The sequence below is a fragment of the Onychomys torridus genome, chromosome 4 (genome assembly GCF_903995425.1).
Source record: "Onychomys torridus chromosome 4, mOncTor1.1, whole genome shotgun sequence".
Lineage (NCBI taxonomy): Eukaryota > Metazoa > Chordata > Mammalia > Rodentia > Cricetidae > Onychomys > Onychomys torridus.
Genome location: NC_050446.1, coordinates 57,380,462 through 57,393,184, shown reverse-complemented (window position 1 = coordinate 57,393,184; position 12,723 = coordinate 57,380,462). Strand labels below are relative to the sequence as shown.

General features: G+C 40.1%; 1 protein-coding gene across 1 annotated transcript in view; it reads left to right on the top strand.

The window, feature by feature from the left end:
- Positions 1-12,723, top strand: part of Frzb (frizzled related protein) — a 34,231-nt gene that overhangs the window by 18,849 nt on the left and 2,659 nt on the right. Inside the window, exons 3-5 of the mRNA XM_036184664.1 lie at positions 3,361-3,426; positions 8,612-8,816; positions 9,171-9,234. Of these exons, the coding sequence (XP_036040557.1) occupies positions 3,361-3,426; positions 8,612-8,816; positions 9,171-9,234 (335 nt within the window). The remainder of the gene's footprint in view (positions 1-3,360; positions 3,427-8,611; positions 8,817-9,170; positions 9,235-12,723) is intronic.

Below are 12,723 nucleotides of genomic sequence, written 5' to 3'. Positions count from 1 at the left end.
GTGCCAGTTGACTAAACTGTTTTTTTACTAAACTTTTTAAATGAAAATATAGGCAATTTCTGAAGATTAGAAATGTACAGCTAATTTACCAACATGTATTATTTTTATTTTATTTTTGCAATGCTGAGGATCAAACCCCAGACCTATCACAGCTTGGTAAGCTCTGTAGCGTTCAGCTAAAATCTTAGTCCTTGAAAGCATTGTGTTGACACATATGTATTTCTAGGTAGAGAAATAACAAAGCTATGTCTTTATGAGGATAGTTTTAAAATTCAATCTATAGCATTTATTTCTTCAGAAATATTCTCATTTTTAGGGTTTCTTTATCAAAATGTATAAAATTACAACACATTAGTACAAAATCAAATAGCTAACAAGGCAAGACCTGGGTAGCTTTCCATTTTCTTTAAAAGGGAATACAAATATTTTAGAAATAGGAACATTTTTGAAGCAGTTCAATTTATAAAATTATATTGTTTGGGGCTGTAGAGGTGGCTCAGTGGTTGAGAGCACTGACTGCTCTTCCAAAGGATCCGGGTTCAATTCCTAGCACCCACATGGCAGCTCACAGCTGTCTGTAACTCCAAGACCTGACACCCTCACTCAGATACACATGCAGGCAAAGCCCCAATGCACAGTAAGTAAATAAATCTTTTTTTTTAAAAAAAATTATATTGTTAGCCAGGTGTGGCAGTGCATGCCTTTAATCCCAGCACTTGAGATGCAGAGGCAGGTGCATCTCTGTGAGTTCAAGGCCAGCCTGGTCGACAGAGTGAGTTTCAGATGAGCCAGGGCTACACAGAGAAACTTTGTCTTGAAAAACCAAAAACAAAAATGATATTGTTGTTTGTGTGTGTGTGTGTGTGTGTGTGTGTGTGTGTGTGTGTGTGTGTATTCATGCACGCATGAGTGTGCACATTATGTGATGTGTGTGAGCGAGGTCAGAGGACAACTTTTGAGAGTTGGTTCTCTCCTTCCACCTTTTTCTGGGTTCCACATCATTGAACTCAGCTCCTTTGCTCTTGTCATCCCTGGAGTGGCCCTCTTCAATGCATCCACAGACACTGATAAATATCCATTGTTTACTGGACTGAGCTCCTACAGAAGTCTGCTGAAATCCCCTTGCAGAACAAAGGAGGAAGATGCTCCATGAGACATTCCCATTACCACCACGGCAGGAACAATTACTTCTGCGATGGACTGACCCAGGAGAGATGCCTATTTCTAAACATGAATGCTGGCAGGCAGAATATGTTGGTCCTTGGGATGGCCACTGCTCATTTACATGTCCAACTAAAGACACATTAATTTTGATTAGAATGTACAAGGGCCTGGCAAGATGGCTTATCAGGCAAAGGCCTCAGCTGCTGAGCATAATGACTTGAGTTCCATGCCTGGCACCCACATAGTAGAGACAACTGATTCCTTCAAGTTTTCCTTTGACTTCCACTCATGCACTGTGGCTGTGTATATGCTCTCCCCCCCCACACATATACACACATACCTGCATATTAAATAAGTAAATATGTAATTAAAAATGTTAAGAAAGGGGGCTGGGAGGAAGGCCCACCATTGAGAACACTGGCTGCTTTCCTAGAGGACTGGGTTTGATTCCCCACACCTATATGGCAACTCACAGGCATTTGTAACTTTGGTTCCAGAGGATCCAATGCCTCCACAGACAATGCACATGCATGGTGCACAGACAGACAGACACTCAAGCAAAATACCCAGGCACATAAAATAATAATATAATAGCAAACGGTCAACATGAGAGTCTGCTTTTTATTGGTCCCCATACTAACACAAAATATTTTTTGTTTTTGTTTTTGCCAGAGCTGAGGACTGAACCCAGGGCCTTGCGCTTGCAAGGCAAGCATTCTACCACTGAGCTAAATCCTCAACCCCCCACAAAACACTTTTTAAACTTCCCATGGAATCAGAGAGAAGAAGCTAATTTTTTTTTTAGTTCTGTTCACAAAACACTTTTTAAACAGGATTAAAAAAAATAGCTTCTTCTCTCTGATTCCTGAGCTCTGTGTCACCATATGGGAAGCACTTATTATTTAATTTTCAGTGGAGCTGTCTCAGGTCTTGAAGATAGCCAAATATCTTCCAAGAAAATTGTGCGTTATATTCTTTTTATATTGACTTAATTGACTACTCACCATGCTTACAGTGTGTGAGTGCATGTATGTGTGTGTGCATGTATGTGTGTGTGCATGTATGTGTGTGTTACTATGGATAGACCTCATGGCCTCATCAATATATACATTATAACTGAGCTACACCACCAACTCCAGTTTCTCAACTAAGTAATCTTGGTAGTATAGCTTTTCCATAACAGGCTTAAAAATAAATTCTCAAAGATGTAAAATTATCTACAGATTAAAAATTTTGAGATAGAGATTTTAAGACACACATTTCTACTAGGTAAAGTGGGTTCAGGTCACTACTCACAGGTATCTTTTATGATCTTTCTATTAATGATTTTGACCTTTTGAAATCAGAATGTAATTACATCATTTTCCTCTTCCCCTTTTCTCTCTCCAACCATTCTCATACACTTTTATACTCCCTTGCTCTTTCTCAAATTCATGGCCTCTTTTTCTTTAATTGTTGTCATATATATGACATATATAACATACATGTCACACACACAAACATAGGAATACAACCTGCTCAGTCTGTATGTTACTTATATGCATTTAGTATATATATATATACATATACATATATATTATTTCAATGCTGACTATTAGCAGATATTTTTAATATATGGGATTTATACTTTCAAAAGATGTGTGTTCTTTCCAACAAGCACAGAAATAGCATTGCATGTAATGGCAGCTATTTTATCTGTGGAAGGTACTCATTGGCTTATTGCAATTTTTGTTTATCTTGAGTGGCTTTCTCATTCAGGACCTAATATGTGGAAGAATGCCATGCAGTCTGTAAAAGGCGTACACACACCAAGAGGTCATCCACTGGGCCACACTAGCTATCTAAACATATGAGAAGATTGCCTTGTGGATGTGCAGACATTCTACTTCTAAGAAGTGCCAACTCTACCTCTTAGCCTGGGTCTGGGAGTCTGGACTCCTGGTTAGCTCAAGCAGGATGATGCACAGTGGTACCTTTAGTAATAGATTGGGAGAGATTGGGAACTTGAGAACCTCCTGCCACTGAGTAACAGGCTGTGTAGACAGAAGGAGCAGCAAGTTAGTTCCAGGAGAAAATGATCGGATGCATAGTGCATGGACTTCTCACCACCAAGTTCACACAGTCTTTCTTAAAGCACACGGGTGAGAGCAAAGACAGTTAATACAGAAGAGTCACTTACCATTACCTGTTTTTCAGAACGCTGCAAATGTAAGCCTGTCAGAGCTACACAGAAGACGTATTTCCGGAACAACTACAACTATGGTAAGGGTACCTTCGCCGTCCACTCAGAGACTGCTGTGCTGGGAAACATATGTGTATATTACATGCACACGCTTGCGTGGCCATAAATGAGTAGTTTAAATGCAAGGCTTAAAAACAGAGAAGGACACTTGCAAGGGTTGTCCCCAGCTTCAGCTAATTAAAATGTTATCATGGTGGCAACATTCTTGTCAAATGCCTGATGCGTCTACAATTTTTTAAAATCTTAAACCATAGCACTGAGTACCCAGAGATCTGTTTCAAAATAGAAATTCTCATCTCTGGGTTGGTACCTGGGTGGTGGCTGTGCTCCACCTGGAGTGAAGTAAAGGACACTGGAAAGCAATACTTAACAGTTCTTGATACCCATCTAAGGGGATGTCTTGCTATTTAACTTGACCAAACATACATTTCAATAAGCTAAATGCTAACTGAAGAGGCCCCTTTACAAATGGAGTTGACCAACTTAATGGGGGGATGCTGTCTATACCAGGAACTACTTTGGGTGCTTTCCATGCATGTACTATCCTATTTAATTTCCCCAACTGTTCATGAACACTCTTCTTAGCCTGGTTTTTTTGAGTGACTACTGAGCCAAAGCTGTCCCTTCTTTCATTGTGCATAATGCACTTTGAGGTACTGTTACCCTTCATGAAACATCACTGCCAGATCAGTAAAACTCTCTGTCGTGTCTAGAAGAGGCAATCAGTAGAAGTTCTTCAGCTGGTAAGATGTAGGTCTGCTCGGTGTTACTGTATTCCACAGGTTTTTACTCGAATGGCTTTTGAGTCGAGGTTGAATAATCCTTATCCAAAATGCTTAGGACCAGAGGTATTTAGGATTTCAGACTTTTCATTATGTATTTTGGAATATTTGTGGATATGTAATAATCTTTGGAATGGGACTGAGTTTAAGCATGAAATTTGTGTTTCATAGACAACATTTCCTGAAGGTAATTATAGATACATCTTCAAATTTGACTATTCTATTTGTAATATTGCACTGGATTTGGCAGTAGGGATGCTCGGCCTGTCAATGGGACTGACCACGTCATGCCACTCTCTGTTCCTGAGTTAATGAGTGAACATGAATTACAGAGACTTCCAAAGTGAACTGTATTATTAAAATAAGAATTTTGTCTTCATGGGACTTATTTTGGAGGATATAGGATATGTAGAGATTTATTTCAACTTCTACAGTTTGGGGACTTGGAAGGAGAGACATGTAAAAGACCATGACAGTAATATCTTTTAAAGAGCGTAGAAGAAACTCCTGGGGCGTAGGAGAATATGGGTGCAACTTCTTCCCAAGTGTTTCTTCAGTGGAGTCAGTTTTTATCTTTTGCTTATAATTTATTTCTTTTTAGACTGGGACTCTGTACTTCAAAGGCTAGCCTAGAGATTGCTGTGTAGCCCAAGCTGCCCCTGAACTTACATTGTCAGCCTCTCTAGAGCTAGAGTTATGGGCATGTGCTACCAGGCCCAGCTGACGGCTTATCTTCAGCAGACTGTTAGTCACTCTTGGTTAGAGAGGAATAGACATCCCAGGGAGGGACAGACATCCCAGGCTGAAGGTTTAGTTAATGTAAATATCAAATGCTGGGCTGCTTATCTGAAGACCCCTGCACTTATGCAAACAGATGTGACTGCAGGGGAAAAGAGACCTTTGTTTTCAGAAAGCTAGCCCTTTAAGATTGATAAAGGCTGTGTGAACTTTTAAATGTAGTTATGATAAAAATAAAAACATAATTTCATACTAGGGCCCAGCAGTGTTGATGAAGTGCTTGCTGGACATGCACTGAACCCTGGATTAGATCATCAGCCCCACATAAACTAGTTATGTAGTTCAGTGTCATCCTCTGCTATGTAGCAAGTTGGAGGCCAGCCTGGGATACATGAGTCTTTTTACACACACACACACACACACACACACACACACACACACACACACACACAAACAGCAGCAGCAGCAACACACACACCAAAAAACATTAGCAACAAAAAATTTATTCCAAAGAGATAGAGTCATTTTTATTTATCTTAACGTACTACTTTTAACTTTATCCAGCTTCCTTGTGACTATAATTGTTGTATTTTAGAAAATGGCAGGAAGGAGTCACACCATACATCAGAGCCCATGTGGGAGGTTTATTGAGGGGAGGGGAGAGAAGGGACAGAGAAGGGAGCAGAGACTGTCCCTGGGGATGAGAGAGAAGGAAGAGAAAGAGAAAGAGACAGGAGGTGGGCAAGGTGGAAACAAAATGAATGCACACAGGAGGTGCTCTTAATGGCCATAGCTAACTATATATCCTGTCAGGACCCTAAGGGCAGGCCTGTACAGATGCCTAAATGCTAACAACAATAGCTGGTGGTACTCTTATCATTAAAAGTTAAAATACTAATCATTAAAAATCACTAAAAAGACAGTTTAGAGAAGGTACCCGAATGAGTATTATGATATAAGATTGGCTGTGGGTCACAATTGATGAAAAGGAGGAACCTTGTATGGTTGCTTACATCTGTAGTCCATCCTAACATTTGGGAATAAAGCCAAGAGGATCAAGAGTTCAAGGCCAGCCTCGACTGCATTGCAAGTTCAAAGCCAACTTAGGTCTTTCCAATCATGACTGGAGGGGGAGAAAAAGGAGGATTTTTTTTTCATAGCCAGATACTAACTAGGCCACCCATGATTTAAAGATTAGCTTTTGGGTCGGACTTAGAGATTCTTAAGGGAAAAGAGGTACTCTAATGCTTGGCTAGAAGGTAAACTAATGGACAGGAAATACTTCTTTTTAAATATATTGATTTTCCCTTTATGTATTTGCATGTATCTATTGAGAAAACAAAGTACAGGCAGGAACAATGGGCAATTCCTATAAAAACCTCTGCCGCATTCTTGACTAATTCAGTAAAAATTTAGCAAAATTACTTAAATAATAAAGTAGGTGTTGCAGAGAGGTATTTTTTTTGGAGTAGGTACATGTGCTAAAAATTTCTAATGAAAATAGTGGGTGCTCTGGGTAAATAAATCATTAGCTTGAGAACATTTGCCCAGCTCACTGGTGGATACTGTGAAGCGCATTCATTTAAATCAGGACTCACACAAATGTCTGCTAGCTAGCTGGCCTTCAGAACTTATCGTCTGGAAGGAAAACTTTATCTCTTGTCAAAATACAGGGCTAAGAAAACAGGAATAGAAAGGGACTCTGCTTGCCAATCGAGCCAGGCAGGGCCAGCTGGGCAGTAAGACCTTGTCAGGCACAAACTCTCATACTTGCATTGCAACAAATTCTCTGAAGACTGAACTATTCATGAAGCAAAAATAAGACTTGGATTTACAAATTTTGGTAATTGAATCTCTGTCCTGTGCATCACTGTACTGGTAGACCATTAAGTTCCTGTGATAAAGTTCGAACATTGGTGGAGAAATGGATTGCCAGCTGGTTGTGTGTTTTTATGGAGGTATTTTATCAATCCTGTGTAGTCCTGAACAGCTAAAATACAAGGGAGGGTCTGCAAGGAGGAGTTTGTACATGCCTACCTACAAAGCCTTTCCAAAGTGGATTCACTTGGAGATAGTGTGTTTCCTCTGTGGACACTGGTCTAATATGACAAAGCTTTCTGAGCAATTACTGTTGACTTTTTATTAATTGAGATTTTCACATCTTTCTTAAAAAAAAATAAAATAAAACTTTTCTGTAAAAATGCTCCTGGACCAGAAGTAGGGAGCAATATAGTGTGGCTCTTCAAAAGGAGAGACTTGGGGAAGACAAGTACTTTCTAGATTCCGAGTCCCACAGAATTGCAATGGGGGGCAATTTGTCTTTGTGTTGAGAAGTGAAGCTGAGTTCTGTAACACAGAGCATCTGCTAGCACTCACATTGTGAGAGGCAGACGGATGCAGTTGGCATGATAGACTTCTCTGTAAGGCACCAGGGACATGGAGAGGCAGAGTAGCAGAGCGCAAAGCAGAGGAGGAGACGGGGTCTAACCGACCTCAAGAAGAAAGTTGAGTATACCTAAAGGACATACAAAGCATGGCATGGCCATGAAAGAGGAAAATGCTGATGTCTGAACGCTGAGCTGAGATAAGAAAGTAAAAACACAGGAACTCATTTGGGAACACTACCAAGCAAGATGGTGCTGTAGCCCTGAGGAGATCCCGCCTTGAGAAAACCGATGAGGTGCAGAATGCTAATGAAGAAACAAAGTATAGAGCTGAGGCTAGACCTTTACATAAGGGTGAAATTAGTGTAAGTAAATTCCTCCTGGCAGCAATCAGTCCTGCACACATGCATATTTATACACCCAAAGTGAAACTTTAGAAGGAAATTATAACAGATTACTTAATCAACTCTGATTATCTAAATGGGCTTTTGAAAATCAAACACTTGTACACACGCATGCATTTATAAACACCAATGTATGCATACACAGATACATATACAAATTGGGAGGGGATTGATCCATGAAGAAGGCAGGTTTTGTGTTTACTTTCACTAAAGAAAAATGTCTGCCTAACTTCTCTGTAGTTGGAATCTTAAAGAGTCTTATTAATAAAACTCAAACCCGAGGCCAGTTATTGGGGTGATTGCTGGAAGATCAGAGACACAGAACAAGCCACAGCTATCTCACCTTGCTAGTTCTCAGGTGATCCTGTTTCCTCAGGCTGGAAGCTTCTGAATCCTCATCCACATGAATCTCAGCTGAACTGTGTTGCTCCAAAGCTTAACTAACTACAAGCTTTTTCCTCCCTAGTTCCTGGTCCTCACGCCTTATATACCTTTTTCTTTCTGCCCCCACTCCCTGGGATTAAAGGCGTGAGTCACCATGCTTAGCTGTTTCTAAAGTGGCCTTGAACTCAGAGATCTGGCTAGCTCTGTCTCCCAAGTGCTGGGATTAAAGGCGTGCACCACCACCACCCAACTTCTGTTATGGCTTACTCTTCCCATTTTCTAGCCACCATTTCTGGCTCTGTTCTAGTGGCTGTCTGTTCTCTGACCCCAGATATGTTTATTTTGGGGAACACACACTATTTCAGGGAACACAATACCCACCACACTTCTCCTTTCTAACCATTGAGTATGAAATTGAGAAGAATTGACTAGAAAAAATCCTCCTGGCTTTTTTGGGCATGGTGTACCTACTATGTGTCATCATATAAATCAGATCGATTTTCTTTTTTCCAGTCATCCGGGCCAAAGTTAAAGAGGTAAAGACCAAGTGCCATGATGTGACCGCTGTTGTGGAGGTGAAAGAGATTGTAAAGTCATCTCTTGTGAGCATCCCAAAGGACACCATCAACCTCTACACCACCTCTGGCTGCCTCTGCCCCCCGCTTCATGTTAATGAGGAATACATCATCATGGGCTACGAAGATGAGGAACGCTCCAGGTAAGTTCCTCTAAGAATTCAGGGTAGTGTGTTTCCTTCCTAGCCATTATGTTTCAATTTATACATCTTGGTGTGATGTTCTTGTCTTCTCTACTTTTTGGGAACTGTGGCTGTCTGCTAATTTTATATATTGGATAAAAAAATATGGAAGCATAATTTATGGAAAGGGGGATCATAGTGTCATTTATTTCCAAAAGGAGTCTATGACTCCTAAATAGTTAAGACCCTTTTCAACTCTCTGGCTTCCCTAATTCTAGAATAAACATATTTAGCCTTCCTTGCCACCGATTCCTTGACTTTTCCAATGATATAATTTGGGTTTTCAATAGTGGTCATTTGATTTTTAAAATGCAGGTTACTCTTGGTGGAAGGCTCTATAGCTGAAAAGTGGAAGGACCGTCTTGGGAAGAAAGTCAAGGTAAGATCAGACTTTTTTTAATTAAGAAATTTTTATTCATTTTACGTACCAATCACAGATCCCCCTCTTCCCTCCTCCTGCCCCTCCAGCCTACCCACCCACCCCCGTTCCCTCCTACAGGAAGGTAAGTCCTCCTATGGGTAGTCAACAGAGCCTGGTACATTCAGTTAAGGCAGGTCCAAGCCCCTTCCCCTGCCTCAAGGCATGTAGTGCCTCCAAAAAGCCAGCTCATGCACCAGCGATGTATCCTGAGCCTATTGCCAGAGGGCCCCTTAAACAGATCAAGCTACACAACTGTCTCGCTTATGAGAAAAAAATTAGATTTTATGTTCAAAGTAGTAAAGTATTGGGGCTGGAGACTTAGCTCTGTGGTAAAATGCTTACCTAGAAAGCACAGTCCAGGTTTAGTCCCCAGTACCAGAAAAAAAAAGTCCTATCTGCTAATAAAGTCCATAGAAAATCATCTCTTTATATATAATAAAGTATAATTTAAATACTTTCCCTCAACTACATGAGAATATTAAGACCTAATATACATACATATACATATACCAGTCCAGCCTGTGCTAAATTGAAAGTATCAATCCAGTTAGGGATATAGAGGAAGACACTGTTGAAAAAAAAATTATTCAAGTTACTGGTTTACTGTTTCTCATTAGTGGGGGGTCTGAGAACATCAGTGATCTCATAAAAACTGTGAGTTCCCTGTAGGAAAAATGGGAAGAAGGTCATGAGAATATTAAGTGCTGTAGATGATTGATTGATAAATAAAACACTGATTGGCCAGTAGCCAGGCAGGAAGTATAGGCAGGACTAACAGAGAGGAGAATTGAGAGAACAGGTAGGCAGAGAGGAGAAGATGCCAGCCTGCCATCCAGGAAGCATCATGTAAAGGCAGCAGATAAAACCATGAAACATGTGGCAACATATAGATTAACAGAAATGGGCTGAGTATAAGAGTAAAAGCTAGACAATGGTAGGCCTGAGCTAATGGCCGAGCAGTTTAAATAATATAAGTGTCTGTATGTTTATTTTATGAGTGGGCTACAGGACTGCCTGGGCTTGATGGGACCCAGAGAGTAAAACTCTAGCTACAATTAAGACCTGATATACATACATATACATATGCATAGACTTACACACATATATTGAATATTCTAGGAACTGAAATTGGCTTTAATATCTATTCATTTAAGGAATAAATTCTCTGTATATGTATCAGAGCTATAACTAAACTTTCTTGTGAGACTGCCTGTAGTTAGCCAACCACTACAGGCTGGCTTCACACTCACATTTGAACACCAGTCTCCTGCCAGCTTATTATTCTGCCATTGGTAGGGTATCACTTCCATTTTCATGGTCTATAGAAGTCACAGAGGACTGTTCTAATGCCAAATCATCCTTCATTTCAGGCAGGAAGAAAGGAGGAGGTAAACACGGCTTTCCAAGAATTCTATCCAGAAACCTTATCTTAGAACTTTTGATCAGGACCGTGCTGTGTCGATCTCTAGTTGGAAGAGTAGGGAATAGAGGGTTTTCTTGCTTCTAAACAAATTGCTCTTCTCCAGGAAGGGGAAAATCAATGATGAATGGAAAAATACCACAGTTTCTAATGTACAGACATCAACTCCTAAGAACAAGGTGCTGCCACCGTCACCAGTAGAGAAGGGAGCTGACAAAACTAGGTCTTGAGAACTGTAATGTGGCCTTGATATTGTATATTAAGATCCCAGAACTTATATATCAAAAAATCAAGGAGTGAATTATTTAGTAGGGAAAAAAGGCTTTTGTTTCCTATTATTGAATTATCACATCTTCTTCAAAGAAAAGAATGAGTGGGGGAAATTGCATAGGAGGCCAAAGAATCTCCTAGGATGGGTGCTGGGGTGGGGATGGGGAGTGGGATGTATACCAAACATAATACATCCTGCTCTTCCTGAGGGCTGGAAGGCTTGGGAAGCATTCACAGGGTAAGCTAAAAACCCTTAGGCAGTTGATCTTACACATCTGGCACTCAGCACGGCAGACACATGTGAATCGAAGTGACCTACAAAACTGTGGAGGGCATGATCTCATAGAAACTACCACTACCAAGTCCCTTTTGTCCTGGGTGTTTTTGTCAGAAGTGGGGTGCATTTCAAATGCAGACTGTGAGGGCTCCCTGTTTTCATCTCTCATCAATTAACCTGGGGTTTAATTATTAGTAGAGAAATGGCTCTTCTTCAGAATGCTGGGGTCTCTTTCATCCTTTCCAGTCTGTTTTCTGCTTCCTAGTGCAGAACAAGAATTTGTCCTGAATTCCTGTACCAGTTGGAAGAGCTTCAGCACCTCTGCTGGCATATGTATCAAATCTTGCTGGTTATGTTTTCATTGGGATGCATGGCTTGTCCTGTTTTATAGCATGGTGGATTTACTCCCCATTGCTTCCTACCGAGAACTCACAGTTTTTATGAGATCATTGATGTTCTCAGACTGAATTTAAACACACTAATGGAAAACAATAAACCAGTAACTTAAATCTTTTTTTTTTTTTTTTTTTTTTTGAGATAATGGCTTGCTCTATAGCCGTAGTTGGACTGATACTTCCAATTTAGCACAGGCTGTACTGGTACCTGTGATGTAGCACAGGCTGAACTGGTACTTGTAATATAGTGCAGGCTAGCTTCGAACTCTCTGTAATTCTCCTGCATTGGCACTTGTATTATAGTAGTGTATCATTGCACCAAGCTCTCTTCCATTGTTTTTCTTTCTTTTAAAGACTTTTAATTTTTTATTTCATATGTCTGAGAGTTTGTGTGTATGTCTATACCTCAGTTCCTGGTGCCCAAGAAGGCCAGAAGAGGGTGTGGGATCCCCTGGAACTGGAGTTATAGACGTTTGGGAGCTGTCTCGGGTGCTAGGAACCTTTGGGTGGCAAGCACTCTTAACCACTGAGCTGTCCCTTCAGACCCAGTGGGCCAATTTCTAATTTATGTTTCTGTTTTGAGCCAGAAGTTTGGGGTAGAAAAAACTCTTCCAGATAGAATTATTAGGATACTTATTATAGGCTTCCAGGTAAGTCAGGAATATAAAAAAGACTTTTTTGGAGGACATTATTTTTTTAATTCAATCAAAGTTGCTCTTTACAGCTGATTTTTCTTTAAGAAGAAGACCATTTGAAAAGATCTTTTACCATCCTCCTACATACATGATTCTTTGCTGAGTTCCTCAACAGCAAGTAGCCCAAATCAAGATATTTGGATTACCTGGGAGAGAGCTAAGGATCAGATTATATTTTAAACATGAAAGCAATAATATTGTGGAATAAAGTCAGCCAAGACAAAGCTCTAACTTAATAGAAAAATAGTAATAACCGACTTACTGTTTGCCATTCACTTGGTACGTAATTCAATCTTCAGAATATTCCTATTATTAATGTTATTAATCTCCATATAGAAATGATAAAAATGCCATCAATTAAGTTAAAAAGCTTTGCATGCTAAGTAGTGA